Genomic DNA, 17,665 nt, shown 5'->3' with positions numbered 1-17,665 from the left:
AAGTGGGTTTGGAGAAACTGGCAAAGCCAGATAACAAACAGTGTGGTAGGGCATGCTAAGGATATGAACTCTATTTTAAATGCAGTGGAAAGCCGCTGAAAATTTTAGGTCTGAAAGGGATATGATCAAATTTGCCTGTAAAGAAAAAATCACTGGGGCACCTAGGTGACTCGGTCAGTTGAGTGTCCGACTCCTGATACCGGCCCAGGTCATGATCTCACAGTTCATGATATCGAGCCCTGTGTCTGCCAGCGTGAAGCCTGCTTGGGATTCTCTCTCTCCCCCTCTCTCTCTCTTCCCTCCCCCAAATAAATAAGCATTTTTAAAAAATCACTATGGCTGAGTAAAGAATTATAGGTATCTCTTGCTATCCAAATCCAGCACAAATTCAGGTAGTAAGACATACTATGTTCCCACATAAGTTTGAGTTTTGTTTGGCAAATAGTGAGAGTCCGAATGGTAAAAAATCTGTCCAAAATTTTATTTGAATCTACTCGGTACCAGAGAGTGAAAGTTGGAAGAGTGAGAATTTGGATCAATTTCTGATTTGGAGAGTTTCTGACCACTATGGTGAAATTAGCAGATCCTAAGAAGGACCCCCTTCTGACTCACACATACAGAAATGCTAGATAAAATATCCTCCCCACACACATTTGTTTAAAAAAACAAAAAAGTTAAAAAAGAAAGGTGAATTCTTTTTAAAAAGTTAAGGTCACGGCAGTAGTAGGTGTCGTGGTGAGGGGGTGCTGACTTTTGGATGAGTCTAGTTGGGTTAGTTCTGAACATTAGATAAGACTCTAGAGAGATGGAATTAAGGTCTTAGGCTCTGTTGGAGACGCAGAAACAAATCATAAAACAAGAATAGGACATTGTGAAAGAGAGAGATTGGATGACAAACATCATAAATGAATAACAAACATCAACATTTAGTGCCTTAATTTGAGTGTCACACAAGTACAATCTTACTTTCAGTGAATGGAAGAATTTTAGAAAAGCACTTGCTCCATTAGCAAAGATATTACCTAACAAAGGTCCAAACCTTCTGATTCAATACCACGGTGGAAATAAAGCTATAGGGTATAAACCTGATTTGATCCTCTATCTAGTCAAATGCTTTCTTATTTCCCATTTCAAGTCAAAAGCATGCAAGGCACTTCTTAGAGTAGATCAAAACACAGCTTGGATGTTCTCTCTAAAAACTCTCAAGTTCAAATGTTCCCTAGATTGAAAAGCTACACATTAATATGACTTTCCTCAATTCCTATAAAACAAGTTTCTATTCATGTTTACAAAATATTCAACTTATAGCAGTTGATAACATCAAGTTGGTATGTTTCTGAACACATGATTTTCTGTGTAGAAACAGCTTCATGTGTCGTTATACAAAATTGTTGAGGGCTGGTAGGGGAATAGGGAGTAACCGCTTAATGGGTGTGAGGTTTTATTTGTGGTGATGACAATGCTTTGAACAAGACAGAGGTGATGGTTGTGTAGATGGATGAAACGGGGAGACTCCAGGTCCTGAGGCCTCGACCCAACATGTCCCAAAGATGTGGCTGAAGGCTCTTGGTCTTGTCACCACAAAGAATTCGAGGACAGGCACAACACAGCACATGAGCAACACAAGAAAGTTCATTAAAGCAGAAGTACACCCATGAGATTTGAGTGGGCAAATGCAAAAGAGAGAGACAGAGAATGAGCAAGAGACCTGCACCTGCAGGGGGTTGGGTTTCTATCACTTAATGACAGGTGTTAACTTGGGGGAGGAATATTCACTACTTGAGGTGGGGTTTTCTTGAAAGCAAGGTTTCACACTTTTTTTTCATATTTGGTCAGGGGTCACTGGCCTATTTTGTCAGTCATCTTGGGCATATCTGGTTTGTTTGGGCTTCTTGTGGCTTTGTTTTGAGATCCTGCCAGGACAGGCCTCTGACTTTCCAGCCAGCCAGCCCTGGCTTCTTCTTTACTGACCTCCAGGCACCCTGCTTGAACCTAGCCAACTGCCTACTCTAATAGTTGTACAACACTGTGAATGCACTAAATCCCATTGACTTGTTCCCTTTAAAACTGTTTTGATGTTATGGGAGCTTCACTTCAAAACAAACATTTGTTGAGGACAAAGGCATGGTGTCTACCTGAAAGCACCTGGTTGGGTACTCTATGCCTCACACAATACAGCATTCTAGATGCTGCTAGCCATCTCACAAATATATGCAACTTCTCACAAAGAAAATGACAAGACAGCAAGCAGAAAGCAACAGAAACTCAACATCACCAGGAACATAGTCAGTTATACACAAATGATGCTACCTTTACATATTTTGGCATACCACAAAAATGATTCTTCTCTGGGGCACCCAGGTGAATCAGTTGGTTAAGCATCTAACTCTCGATTTTGGCTTAGGGCATGATCTCATGGTTCATGAGTTCGAGTCCTGCATTGGGGTTCTCCACTGACAGAGTGGAGCCTGCTTAGGATTCTCTCTCTGCCTCTCCCCTACTTGTGCTTATATGCATCTCTCTTTCTCTCTCAAAATAAATAAACTTAAAAAAAAGATTCTTCTCTAAATGTGAAATTTGGAAGAGTATCTAAAAATTGTTCTTTTAACAACTCTTTTCATTCCACAATTCTGAAGACTAAGGATCTAATTTTATGCTGATTTTTGATCTGAGATGTAAACACATAAAACCCAATAGAAATAAGAGGTGAATGTCTTACCTCTGAATTCAAGTCCCCGCAGCTGGAAAGTGACTAGCCCGTTGCCTATCTCTATAAGGTGTACTAATGCATTGAGGTAGTCAGAGGCAAGAATGAAACAGTCCCCCGTACTGTAGTTTCCCCACCGTCCTAGGAGCAAATCACCACAGAGACTGTGTTGTAGGGATCTGGTTAAATGTTCATAAAAGATGGAATTCAGATTGTTGTCATCTGATCCTGTAAGAAGGGATTAAAAATGTTACACTTTACCCTACATCTCTGTCACGTCAACAAGATTGTTAAAAATATTAAAGCTAATTTCTAGTTAGGGAAATTTTTTTTGACAAGAAAAATAATATTAATACCCTAACAATTTCTATTTAAAAATGAAACAGGGTAATGAGAAGAGGTTCAGAATTTAGAGTTACAGGGGTGCCTGGGTGGCTCAGTCAGCTGAGCCCCAAATTCTTGACATCACTTCAGGTGGGACTGAGCCCTGCATCGGGGCTCCTCACTGAGCATGGAGCCTGCTTGGGACTCTCTCTCTGCCCCTCCCCTGCTTGTGCTCTGTCTCTTTCAAAATAAATAAATAAACTTTAAAAATAATATAAAATCTTTAAAACATTTTTTTAAAGTTAAAAAAAAAAGCATGCATATTAATTCAGGATTTGGCCTTTTTTAACATACACAATGGCATCATTTGCATCATGAGAATTCCAAGCTCCTTACACAAGGACGTATTCCAAGCACATAGAGCTGAGATGGCTGTTTTATCTACCAGTATGTGGTGACAACAGTCGTTATTATCAAGTAACTAGTCCTACGTAATCCAATTTTAGAGTTACAAAAACCATTTGATTATTAATTAGGTTTCTCAAGTAGACAGAGTATTTGAAGGAATCTGAGAGTCAAATGGATACAAATACTTCAGTCTACCTTTGAGTTAGATTTCTTTTATTAAATTAATACATTGGAATTCTGGTTAATTTCTTACAGTTGGATTAGTGAGATTCACCCTCTATGTGTCCAATTACTAACAGATGGGCTGACAAAAGGATGTTTCCCCAATGACAAAACTAAGGAGCCAGACTTTAGATAATGGTACCACCACCCAAATACCACGTACTGAAGCTCTGTCTTGAATGGTTCCCTCACATGACATCTTTATACACAATAAACTAAATGAAATTAAATGAATATTTACCTAAATATTCAGGGAAGCAGGGGAAGCAAATATATTAATAAATATACCTATTGGTCAGATTGCATATTCTTTGATACACTTGACCAGTTTTACTTTAACTGTTCTACTTTTTAACCTCTGGAAGACAATATCTTTCAATGGCATTTTTAATTCCTCTGAGCATTCTTAAAGTGCACTTTATAAAAGATGGGTATATACATTGTAGATACTCGAATTCACATATACTTTGCTAAAGCAGAACAAAAAGCAAAGGATAGACAGTAAAACCTTGGACCATGAGTAACTTATTCTGCAAGTAGTCCACAAGACGAGCAAACATTTCTAATAAATTTTAACTTGATAAACGAGAGAGGTCTTACGATATAAGCAGTACATGACGCCAAATGTCACATGATCACAACTGAGCCAATGGTTCTTGAAATTCACTCTGATATACAAGTGCTTTGGATCACAAGCATGTTTCTGGAATGAATTATGCTCACACACCAAGGTTTTACTGTATACTCTTTGGGAAATGACAATTTGGAACTGACAGAGGATTCCCAATCAGTTAGGAAGCGAAATATATATAAATAACACATTTCTTAGACTTGCTTCTTTACTCACAAATGGAACTTTTACCTGGATTTCTATCAAGCTGGGAAGCCAATCTGGTATTCGAATGATCCACTCGTTTTGTGCTGAAGAGGGCAAAACAACATTTTTACTAAGCCTTAATTAAAAAGGAGAAAACCATATAATTGAAGTTAAGTATTATCACTTTATGTATATCTCTGAGAAAAATCTATGATTGGCATATTGCTAAAACTCCTCAGTAGTGTAGTTTAGGGGTAAGGTTTTTTACTCTCCCACCTTCATTATACATAAACACAGCAGTTATCTCCTAACATGTTAAATTGAACAGTGGGTAGAAAGACATTAATGAGTTTAATGCAAAAAAAAAAAATTGATTAAAAATGTGTACCATATATAGTTCTTAGAGATATACAGTGCATGAAACATTTTTGCAAGGGGAAGGTACATCTATTAATGTCCAATGGTACAGTGTTCTTTAGAACAGTCGTTCCTAAAATGTGGTCCACAGAACTGGAAGCAGGGGCCTCAAGACCCTTTCAGGCAGTTTTCCAGATCAAAATGATTTTCATAACAATCTTGAGCTGTTACTGACTTTTTTCACCAGTCGACAAGTGCATTGATGGTGCAAAAGTAACGGTGGGTATGACTACCAGCACTTCAACTTGAATCAAAGCATTAGTATCAAACTGTATTTTTTACTGCCACACATGCACAAGAAAAAACAATAAACCAAAAATTCACATTTCAATTGAAAATGTCTTTAATGAAGCAATAAAAAAATTAGTTTTATTAAATCACACCTCCTCAGCATAGGTCTTTTTCATATTGTGTGATGGTTGTCTCAAGGGATTGCATTTGTGCCACTGTTTGAATTGCAAGCTGCACTTGGTACTTTTTTTTTTTCATGGAACATCACTTTTATTGTGATTATTCAGACTTGCATACTTGAGAGACATTTCTCAAAAATGAAGAAAGTGAGTCTGTCCTGTTGCCAATAACAAAATTCAAGTTTTTCAGCAAAAATCAGAATTTGGGAAAATGTATATTTACTATAATGAGTTTGATAGCTTACCAACAAACACATTCCTTACACCTCCTTTCACCTTCTTATTAATGATCTCCTCCCCTTTGTATCCTAAGACCCTTACCTCTCTCCTTAGCTCATGTAAGTATCACGCTACATGTCTCTGGAATTTCCACATCTGTGTGGATTCCACATATGCACACTATTAAATTTGATTTTCTCCTGTTTATCTGTCTCATGTCAATTTGATTCTTAGTTGAGCTAGAAGGATCTTGAAGGGTAGAGGAAATTCTTCTTCCCCAACAACAGATAATGGTTTTAAGATTCCATATTGCAACTAATCTTTAGGAAACTACCATGTGTCGACTTCTAGTGAAAGATCAAAGAGAAATATCCACAATTGTTTAAAAAGGCTATTAAAATACTTCTTTCTTTTCCAGCTATATGTCTGTGCGAGGCCAGATTTTCTCCATATAATTCAACCAAAACAACATATTGCAACAACAGATTGGTTGCAGAAGCAGTTATGAGAATCCAGCTGTCTTTTACTGAGCCAGACATTAAAGAGATTTATAAAACTACAAAAACAGTGACACTCTTCTCACTGATTTTTTTGCTGGTATAGAAATTACAGTAATTTTCATTAAAAACTGTTATTTATATTAACACATAATGGGTTTATTGTTGCTATTGTTTAATTAATAAACATTTGAATTTTTCTGAGTTTTGATTTCTAACACAGTAAGTATCTGTAGATAAATCCTGTGTCAACAAAAACTTCTGACATTTCAATAACCGTGAAGAGAGTAAAGGGGTTCTGAGACCGAAACTGCTGCCACAGACAGTATTTTGGACCAAAATTAAATTGCCTGAGAACATCAGTAACACAGAAATTCATCAAAAAGAGAAACACCAAGTGTGGTTTTAGATAAAAGACCAGAGCAAAAGCTTCCAATCCACAAGCTATTCCACTGTTTAAAAGGTGAGACCACTATTTTCACCTATTAGGTGCACTGATGTGTGAAAGTGTAGAAAGAAAAGAGGCAGTCATGGACATGGCCCATAGAATTACAAATTAGTATAAGCTCTTTTTGAATCAATGTCAATACATGTTAAACGCCTTTAAAATGTTTGGGTTCCGTGACTCAGTAATTCCCCTTTTGGATAATCTTTCCAAAAGGAAAGAAGGAAGGAAGGAAGGAAGGAAGGAAGGAAGGAAGGAAGGAAAGAAAGAAAGAAAGAAAGAAAGAAAGAGAGAGAGAGAGAGAGAAAGAAAGAAAGAAAGAAAGAAAGAAAGAAAGAAAGAAAGAAAGTAAGTAAGTAAGTTTGGAGAGATTACACGTAAGGATAGTTAGCAGGCATCAGATGAAACAGCTAGCCAAAGAAACTAAATCTAAATGGAGAAAATACTTTATGCACAGAGATGGTCATTAAAAAGTTCTGCTCATGAGAAACCAGATGTAATCTATAGAAAATTTAGCTCTACAAATAGATATTTCTCAGGAAACTATGAGATAACTAGTTATGACTGCTATAATGACATAACATTGTATAGCATAAAGTTTCAGAGCTGTATTAATGTGGAACTCTAAGAAATAGCATTAAAAGAAAAAAGACAGAAAAAGGAATATGTTCACCAAGAACTAGGTTTTTAAAAAATCTCAAGAAAAATGGCAGAGAAAATATAGAACAGTTACTCTGACTCTTCTAATTTTATGTGATTTTGAAACTTCAAGAGTATTTATAAAGTTTTAGCAACATATTTCAACACAAAAATTATTAACCAGGAAACATTTAGGATAATGCTGTTGATAGTTTTTCCTAGTAAAAAATAGATAAAATTGGCTTTCAAATGCTTTATTGTACTCACTTATAGTCTCTCTCCCAGAATTTGACAGGTCGAACATACGAAGTGATGAATATTGCACTTCCTAGAAAGGGATTTAGTGGAGTAGAAAAAAAGGCCGATACAGCAGCCTGAACAAACAACATGGCTGAATCTATAAAAAGCTGGTTAAGGACTTTAACATTCATTTGAGTGAGCACTCACACACACACAAATACATCTCACAAACACATTGCCATTACCGCAATGAAAACAATGTGAAGTTTGTCACAGGAATACAGAAGAGGGTGTCACTGGACAATATAAGGGGGTACAAGTAGGAAGACAAGCCAGGATAGTACAGCCTGGCATGATGCTTTGAAGGGAATCAAATAAACATCTGCTAATACGTATTTGGGAAAAGTCCATATATTACCCTGGGATAAAGATGCTGGCTTTAATTTTCCACAAGATAAAACTAAAATTTACACAAACAAAAAATCTGTATTTCTATCCACATAGTCACTAACCTTTACTTTTATTTAGAAAGTACTTTTAAGAAATGATGAGATTAGAAAATTTTAGACATAGTTAAATTACAATCATGATTATGAAAAATGTTTGTAATCTTCATTTAGAAATATTTCTAGGGGTGCCTGGGTGGCTCAGTCAGTTAAGCGTCTGCTGTTAGTTTTGGTTCAGGTAATGATCTCACGGTTTGTGGGTTCAAGTCCCACATGAGGCTTTGTACTGACAATGCGGAGCCTGCTTGGGATATATTTTATCTTTCTAACTCTCTCTCTCTCTCAAATAAGTATTTAAAAAATATTTCTAAACATCTTGTATTTATTAAAAGTACTCATATCTGTAAACATAAAATTTTAAATCAGCATTAATTATAAAACTTTAATACTGTCCTCATGTTCAGATGATCTGTGGGTGCACCCAAAGCACTGAGAATATTTGATAATTTATCACCTAGTAATTTAAATGTCTATAAACCAACATTCACAATAAGGATATGACCGCCCTTTCTTATACAACTTTTATTGGAAGGATACGGGGTACTGCAAAGGGCTGAGCAAAAGCATGGAAAGCAGAACCCCATGTAATTTGCCATGGGGCAATGTAAGTGTACACAAACTGCAATTTATAAAGGAGTTCCCAAAGCTGTAGGAGGAAAAGAAAAACAATCAGTAAAAAACTTATCAGATATTTGAATTAGAAAATGAAAGACCTTTAAAATGTATTTTTTTCCTATAAGAAAATGGCACTGAAAATATCTGCTATTTGCATAAAAGGAAAAGATAAATCAACTGCCAAAACACTGAATATATACTTAAGTAAAGACAGCTAGCTGATTTATGGATTTGTGTTTCATCTGTTAAAAAAAATTCTATGCCCTTTATTGGCTATATTACTACTACCTTGAGCAGAATTAAAAAAAGGTAGGACATTTAGATGTTTGCAAAGCTTAAGTAATTCATACATATTTTTATCCCTAAGACACATTCTCCTCAAATTGTAGTGCTTTGGAAACAGAGTATGTTTTAAATGCAATGTCAGAAGAAATTTGAAACCAGCCAGGCAGGAAATAAAGTTGTAATACAGTTGTCACTGCCTATTCGCCTAAGGATTTAGTAGTGCATATTAGGCATCTGATCATAACCTCAATTGGTATGGTCGATGGAAACACAACACACGTTTTAATTTTATGTAAATTAGTATTTGTTTTGTTGTTGAACACGTCTTCAACACTGAAACAGAATTACTGTGTTTGTCCAAAATTGCCTCTGCATGGCAGGCAATGCAAGGTCCAATTCACAAAACAGACACAGAATCTTAAAAACAAGAGGTTCAGACTAACTTGGTGCCATGATTCAGGCATCAAGCACCTCAATTAACTGAACGATTTCAGTTAATTTGCAAATGAACCTGTTTAACTCCCAATTAAAAAAAAAGAAACCTCAACTTCAACCAATTAGAAAAAGCAGATGAACTCCTGCATTCTTCTCCGTGACTCAAATTTATGCCGGTAATCCTTGATACTAACGTGATCAGGATGTCAGGAAGTAAAAGCAGTGTGTGTATTATCAAGATGCCATTATTCATGGTCTAAAAGCAGTGATTCAGAAAACTTCAGATTCTAAATATGAAACAGACTGAACTCAAATTTTGACTGTAACACTGAGGAAAAAATGATACGCAATTACATGGATAAGTGGGTAGTGGATAAAAATTTCTGTATACATTCATAGTAATTTTTTTCTTGTAAGATTATTAAATTGATGGTGCATCTTACAATGATATCTTAAAAACTATATCTAGAAATCTCTTAAAAATTACTTGCTTACTATCATTGTTAAATTCTATCACCTAACCTTACTAATGCAAACCCCTTAAGGGCAGAGCTTTCTCTATTTTGTTCACTGATGTAGCCTCAGCATCTAGAACAGCTGTGGAACACTGTATGCTCTCAAGAACAATTTGCTTAACAAATGAACGTATTAAGAAAATCCAAACTAATTCAAGTTAAGACTATTTCAAAGACTGTTTCTATTTTATTGCAACTTTCACTTTTTCCCCCAACAGTATACTAAGATGCCCTACAATTTCCAGTCTAAATATTTAAATTTGTGAGAAACCACATGCTTCTTTATACAAACAATTCTTTGATTAACTTTCTGGCTTCCTCCTTTGGTTACCCATGCTCACTAGAAGAGGAAATAAATGATAAAAATGCATACAAATTAGTGACCGAGCAAACATAATACTGCAATATTCTAGAAGCTACTTAGTACAACATTTAGCACAATATTTTGAAATGGACTATCACTAAAACCTGTTCAGATTAACGTTTACCACTTGTACTATTCCCATCCTAGGTTAGACCTCTATCACATCTCAATTACTGTCACAGTCTCTTAAACTGTTCTCCATACCTTTGGGTTCTCTCTTCCCCAAGTCATCCCAATGTAGCTGACCAGGCTAACTTGCCTAAAATTGGGCTTTCATTGTGTTTTGTAGCTGCTCATATGCTTCAGCTCTCTGTTACCTATCAAATGGGATAATATATGTCAAAGTCCTTTGTATGTGGTCAGCGTTAACATGAAATCTAAACTCTAATTTATAAATAATTTGATTGCACAACTTATTTCATTGAGAAAGGTAGTATGGTTCAGCAAAAAGATTCTTGGAATGGGAGGCAGAAGACCCATATTTTGTCATCTCATTTGTAAAAGGACTAAAAGTACCTCTCTTATGGGTGGATAATAAATCTCAGAAGCATTTTGTAATTTTCAGAGTATTCTGCAAATGTCAGCATGAAACTAATTTCTGATTCCTCCCACACGGCCTCACTGCCTTCAGTATTTACCATCTTCATTCAGCTATCAGGTTATTTCCTCCCTCCATCTATCTAGCAGCCCACAGCCCAGTGCAATTATTACCACATCTATTTCTAGGATTATTCAAAACCACATCCACTTTTGGAAGATCCTATGGATTTAAAAATACACAGCTAGTGGTGTTTCTCTAAATTTTCTATATAACTTAATCTTATCTTCCTAGCTATATAACAAGAAACATGTCTTTTATGGATCATAGTGAGTAACATTGGTTAGGGATTCTACTATGTTTCTAAATGACTGGTTGATTGAAGAAAGATATCACTTAAAAGACAGTGAAGCAAATGGAATGCAAGCAGAATCCTCACTAAATGCTATATTACTTAGGGAGCTACTTTTTACCGATAGGGATATTCCTTTCAGTGACAAATTACCTTGTTGAAGAGTATAGACATGAAGAAGAGATCCAACAACATGGTCTCTGAAAACGCTTCATAGTCGATTTTGAAAAAGAGCACAGTGAAGAGGACTGTGACATACTGATATGTAGGGCTGCTGAAAGAGGATCGTAGCAACTTCAGACCAGCAATGGTGATCATTAAAGCACCTAATCTATAAGATAAAGAAAGCACAACTCATCAATCAATGGCTGAAAACTTCAGAAAATCTACTAACTTCAGAAAAATCACTATTTCATTTACTATGCTTACGATACATTTACATCCAAAGTGAACTTCTAAAAATGATTTATACACCAAGCAAATCACATCCTAAAATAAACTCTTATATTCCCTTTTAACAATATGTATTATGATTCTTATTTCTTTATATAAATAAGCACACTTAAAAAAATAAATAACAGCAATGCATTTCTAATATATGGTTCTCCAGTTTCTTAATATCTGTATTGCTTTAATAGTAATAGCATTTAGCACATAAAAAACATGTATTAACGCTTACCCAACAACATGTACCTAGTCTAGTGTGTAGGCCTATACGATGACCGTATAGGCAAGTGACCACCTACATAGTCTGGTTTACACAGTACACAAAAACAGACATCTCTCAAATTGACCATCTAATAACAGAAATGAACCTTATTCAATAAATGTTCTCTCATAAAATATTAGTTGACAATAAGATGTCTAGAGTAGTGATATACAAGAGCAGGAACAGGAACAGATGTTCAGGAATTTCACCTCACTTTTTTATCTTACAGTGCACTGCACTAATGACACTCAATTATTTGTTACTTGATCAATGTCTGAAGACACTGCCTATGACAGCCGCTAGTGGTTAAACATAGATGAGAGGAGTACTGTACTTACTCTGTATCCAGTTTTTTTGGACTAGCAATGGTCTCTGCACTGCTACTAAGTTCATTAAGAACAATCAATGGGTAGATGATATTCTTCTCCACAAAAAGAAGCCACACATGAAGTTTCTCAAACCACATCATAGTGGCTGCATCTAACAAGGCAATGTAAGAAGATCACATCATCTAGTGTACAAAATACAGGCATACCTCATTTTATTGAGCTTTACTTTACAGTACTTGGCAGATACTGGGGTTCTTCTTGGTTTTTTTCTTTGTTTACAAATTGAAGGTCTGTGGCAACTCTGCACTGAGCACGTCTATCAGCACCCTTTTCCAACAGCATCTGTCACATTTTGGTAATTCTTGCAATATTTAAAACTTTTTCATTATAATTGTATTTGTTACAGTGATCTATGATCAGTGACCTTTGATGCTATTGTTGTATTTGGGGATAACAAAAACTGGACCAATGTCAGATGGCAAACGTAACCAATAAATGTGTGTGCTCTGACTGCTCCACTGATCCACTGTTCCCCCACCTCTCTCCCTCCTTTCGGGCCTCTCTATTCCTTACGATTAAAATTAGGCCAATAACTCTACAATGCTCTTTAAATGTTCAAGTGAAAGGAAGAATCACACATCTCTCATTTTAAACCACAGGCTAGAAATTATTAAGTTTCATGAGGAAGGCGTGTTGAAAGCCAAGACAGGCCAAAAGCTAGGCCTCTTGTGCCAAGCATTAGCCAAGTTGTGACTGCAAAGGAAAAGTTCTTGGAGCAAATTAAAAGCGCTGCTCCAGTGAATGTACGAATGATAAGAAAGTACAGCCTTATTGCTGACATGGAGAAAGTCTGCGTGGTCTGCATAGAAGATCAAACTAGCCACAGCATTCCCTTAAGCCAAAACTTAATCCAGAGCAAGGTCCTAACGCTCTGCAATTCTGGGAAGGCTGAGAGGTGACGAGGCTGCAAAAGAAAAGTCTGAAGCCAGCAGAGGTCGGTTCATGAAGTTTAAGGAAAGAAGCCATCTCCACAACATGAAAGTGCAAGGCGAGACAGCAAGTGCGTATGTAGAAGCTGCAGCAAGTTCTCCAGAAGATCCAGCTAAGATGATTCATGAAGGTGGCTCCACTAACCAACAGATTTTCAATGTGGATGAAATAGCCTTTTATTGGAAGAAGATGCCATCTAGGAATTTCATAGCTAGAGAGAAGTCAATGCCTGGCTACAAAGCCTCAAAACTCTCTTGTTAGGGGCTAACACAGCTGATGACTCTAAGTTGACACCAATGCTCACTGACCATTGTGAAAATCCTAGGGCCCTTCAGAATGATGCTAAATCTACTCTACCTGTGCTCTCCAAGTGAAACAACAAAGCCTGGATGACACATGTATTCATGACATAGTCTACTGAATATTTTAAGTCCAATGTTGAGGCCTACTGCTCAGAAAAAGAGATTCCTTTCAAAAATAGTACTGCTCGTTGGGGTACACCTGGGCAGCTCAGTCAGTTAAGTGTCCAACTTAGGCTCAGGTTATGATCTCACAGTTCGTGAGTTCGAGCCCCATGTCAGGCTCTGTACTGATAGCTTGGAGCCTGGAGCCTGCTTCGGATTCTGTCTCCCTCTCTCTCTCTCTCTCTCTCTGCCCCTTCCCAGCTTGCTGTCTCTCTCTCAAAAAAATAAATTAAAAAAATTAAAAAAAAAATACTACTGCTCATTGACAGTGTCTGCAAACAACATCTATTCTGTAGCCCATGGGGATTCAAGGAATAATTTTGACTTTCAAGTCTTATTTAAGAAATACATTTTATAAGGTTATAGCTGCCATAGACATTGATTCCTCTGATGGATCTGGGCAAAGCAAACCGAAAAACCTTCAGAAAGAATTCACTATTCTAGATGCCATTAAGGACGTTTGCAATTCGTGGAAAGAGGTCAAAATATCAATATTAACAGAAGTTTGGAAGTTGATTCCAACACTCATGAATGACCCTGAGGATTCAAGACTGCAGTGGAGAAAGTCACCGAAGATGTGGTAGAAATAGCAAGAGACCTAGAATTAGCAGTGGAGCCTGAAAATGGGACTGAACTGCTGCAGTCTCAGGATAAAACTTGAATGGATGAGGAGCTGCTTCCCGCGGATGAACAAAGAAAGTGGTTTCATGAGATGGAATCTACTCCTGGTAAAGATGCTGCGAAGACTGTTGAAATGACAACAAAGGGTTTAGAATATTACGTAAACATAGTTGATAAAGCAGTGTAGGATTTTGGAGAACGACTCCAATTTTGAAGGAAGTTACTTACACTGTGGGTAAAATGATATCAAATAGCATGCTACAGAGAAATCACTCGTAAAAGGAGTCAACTGATGTAGCAGACATCATTGTTGTCTTATTCTAAGAAATTGCCACAGCCACCCCAACCTTTGGCAACCACCATCCTGATCAGTCAGCAGCCATCAACACTGAGGTGAGGGCCTCCACTAGCAAAAGGATTACAACTCGCTGGAAGCTCAGATGACGGTCACCATTTTTTGGCAAGAGAATTTTTTTAAAAAGGTATGTGCACTGTCTTTTTAGACAGAATGCTCTTGGCACACTTATTAGACTACAGGGTAAACATAGCTTTTATATGCATTGGGACACCAAAAAATTGACTTGTCTTGCTTTATATTGTGATATTCACTTTATTGCAGTGGTCCACAACCAAACCAGCAATATCTTCCAGGTATGCCGATAGTTTGGCAAAGTGATGTGAAAGGAAAATCTTACAGCACAAACTTGTCTCGGCTATAAATAAATAATGTAAGAAATCCAGTATTTCAATCACTTGCCAACTTCTATGAATTCTGATACACGTTCAGTTTTGCAACTTAGATGTGACTTAAATTTAGATGAGGGGCGCTAGGTGGCTCTGATCTCAGCTCAGGTCATGATCTCTTTGTGAGTTTGAGCCCTGCATTGGGATCTGCACTGTCATCAGATAGCCTGCTTGGAATGATATGAATTCCCTTTCTCTTAGCCCCTCCCCTGCTCATTCTCCCTCTCTAAATAAACTTAAAAAATTTTTAGACGAATTTCCTTTTAAATTTTAATTCTTGGGGCGCCTGGGTGGCTCAGTCGGTTAAGCGTCTGACTTCGGCTCATGTCATGATCTCACAGTTCGTGGGTTCGAGCCCCGCGTCGGGCTCTGTGCTGACAGCTCAGAGCCTGGAGCCTGCTTCACATTCTGTGTCTCCCTCTCTCTTTGCCCCTTCCCTGCTCATGCTGTGTCTCTCTGTCTCAAAAATAAATAAACATTAAAAAAAATTTTTTTTTTTTTAAATAAATTTTAATTCTTGAAACCTCAGTTTTTAACCATAACTTTTTCTCATTTATGCCTATAACTTCTGGAGAAAAGTTAGTAAGATTATGAGACTGCCCTTTTTCCGGAAAAGAAATAAATGACCTATTAAAATTATCTGTTTTTAAAATCTTAAGGTACATGTGTGTGTACGGGCATATGTATGTGTGTGTATCTTATGTACATCTCAGAACATGTATGAAAGTATGATATGTTTTAGATTCACACACTTCATAGAAGTCATTGCACTGTCAGTAATGTTTTTTAGAGTACTTTCACCTTATTTCATTGGGGAAAGTATCTAGGATAAACTGAAAGATTTAAAATAAGGTTCTCTAGCTATCTGAAAACATAGCTGGCTTCAGGAAATGTTCTAATGAATAATCTTTTTCTTTCCATTGCTAAAGTCAATAGAAGTGAAAAGAAATAAACTTTGCTAATACCTAGTGCTTTCAATAAGTCAAACATGTTATACTGATTCAAAATTTATAAAACTTTAGACTAAATATTTTGTTAAGATCAAAAAAGAAATAATTATGATCAATGACTTACTGTAAGGAAAACTGCTCTTCAAAACAAATTGGATACACTTGCTATTTTTGTATATGAAAGCAATACTAACAGTTCACTATGAAAATAATACATCATTCTACTAAGTTCTTTTCCTAACTGTATGAAAGAACCAGTACAGATTGTCATACAGCTTTATGTCATTTTCTCTTAATTTTTAAAATTTTTGTTTATTTATTTTGAGAGAGAGAGAAGAGGAGGGACAAGGAAGGAGGAAGGGAAAGGAAGGGGGAGAGAGAGAGAGAGAGAGAGAGAGAGAGAGAGAGACAGACACACACAGAGGGAGAGGGAGAGAGAGAATCCCAAGCAGGCCCCGCACCGTCAGCACAGAGCCTGACGCGGGGTTTAAGCCCATCAATCAGGAGATTATAACCTGAACCAAAATTAAGAGTCAGACACTCAACCGACTGAGCCACCCAGGTGCCCCATGTCATTGTCCCTTATTAAAAGAACACATAAGAAGTATGCACAATGCCATTACTGCAACCTACAGGTTAATGTTTCATTATCTCTTCAGGATCAAACTGGTGACCAAGGTTTCAGTCCCATGATGCTCTAAGCAATTCTACCAAAAGGCCCGAGAAATTTGCTTTGAAAATGCAAAGTTAAGTTTGTAATAGAAAACTTCCAAAGGCTTCAGAGCTCTCTAAACAAGTTAATTTATCTTCAAACAATTGAAGAATTTACTCTTTATAGTAATTCATTAACTGAAAAAAAGGTTTGAGGAAAAACCACTGGTTTGTTTAATCATTGATATAATGAATGATGACATAGTTATGAACTTTTATTATTTCCCTAAAACGAGCAAGTATGGGATATTGCAAGTCATGGGGCCAATGAAGAAAGACCAAATACTTACAATAGGAAAGACAAGTCAGGATTTAAAGTGGACTGGCCTTCTACCTCCTTCTGAGTCATTTTATGCTTTACCCCAAAATCTGAGCAAGTAAGAACAATTACAAATGTTTTAAATTTCTTTTCATCTCATCAACTCTTTCCTACCTTTCTCTGGTAGGACATAGTGTCTCTGGTGGAAAGAGGAACAAAATTCTCTCTATTCCCCCTATGCTTTGAGCTAAAAATATTTCAAATAGAAATCTTAAGGAGGACTGGGTTGCCTGTACATAGAAAAGATGTAAGGAAAGGGTAAGGACTGGAAAGAGAAGCCACAAACATGCACAGAAGGATTTGTCAATGAGAGGTCTATGAAGAACAATACAGAGAGGAAGTAAATTTTATTCTGTGGAAGCCGGGATGGTAGCATTGACATTTATCCTTCAACTGAAATTAAAGCATCCTGAAAAAGGTTTGACTCATCACAGCTTCAAATATAAGTATAATAAACACAAGCCACAGTGTTACTTAATGATACTTATTTAATGGTCTCCGTTAAAGTGTAAAAAAAAAAAAAAAAAAAAAAAAAATCCACAATATTAAACAGAGGAGTATTAATGAAATACTTACTCCGAACTTCGTATTGATTATACTCCACTGTCTTCAGCAGAGGGTGAGAAAAACAGTGCCATGGTAGCTGTTTTCTAACTTGAGGCAGCACATAATGGGTTACAAAACCTACAAAGCCGACCAATGCATATAACACATACTTGAGAGCAGGCTAAAAGAAGAATAAAATTGAGAAAATTAAAAGTGATTTTGAGAACCATAGAATTCCTAATGTGTCAGTCCAATTTCTACTTATTAATAGAAAATAGCAAAGTCTATTTGAGAAGGTAAGAACTAAAATCTGTCAACATTTTACAT

At 36.6% G+C, this 17,665-nt stretch overlaps 1 protein-coding gene across 1 annotated transcript in view; it reads right to left on the bottom strand.

The window, feature by feature from the left end:
• PCNX1 (pecanex 1) overlaps positions 1-17,665 on the bottom strand; it is a 164,352-nt gene that overhangs the window by 19,878 nt on the left and 126,809 nt on the right. The window contains 7 exon segments of the mRNA XM_042943661.1: positions 2,720-2,935; positions 4,524-4,582; positions 7,373-7,502; positions 8,389-8,497; positions 11,109-11,286; positions 12,003-12,144; positions 17,369-17,519. Of these exon segments, the coding sequence (XP_042799595.1) occupies positions 2,720-2,935; positions 4,524-4,582; positions 7,373-7,502; positions 8,389-8,497; positions 11,109-11,286; positions 12,003-12,144; positions 17,369-17,519 (985 nt within the window).

This window comes from Panthera leo, chromosome B3 (genome assembly GCF_018350215.1).
Source record: "Panthera leo isolate Ple1 chromosome B3, P.leo_Ple1_pat1.1, whole genome shotgun sequence".
Classification (NCBI taxonomy): domain Eukaryota; kingdom Metazoa; phylum Chordata; class Mammalia; order Carnivora; family Felidae; genus Panthera; species Panthera leo.
Note: the sequence above shows the minus strand (reverse complement) of the source record. Positions and strands in the feature narration are given on the sequence as shown.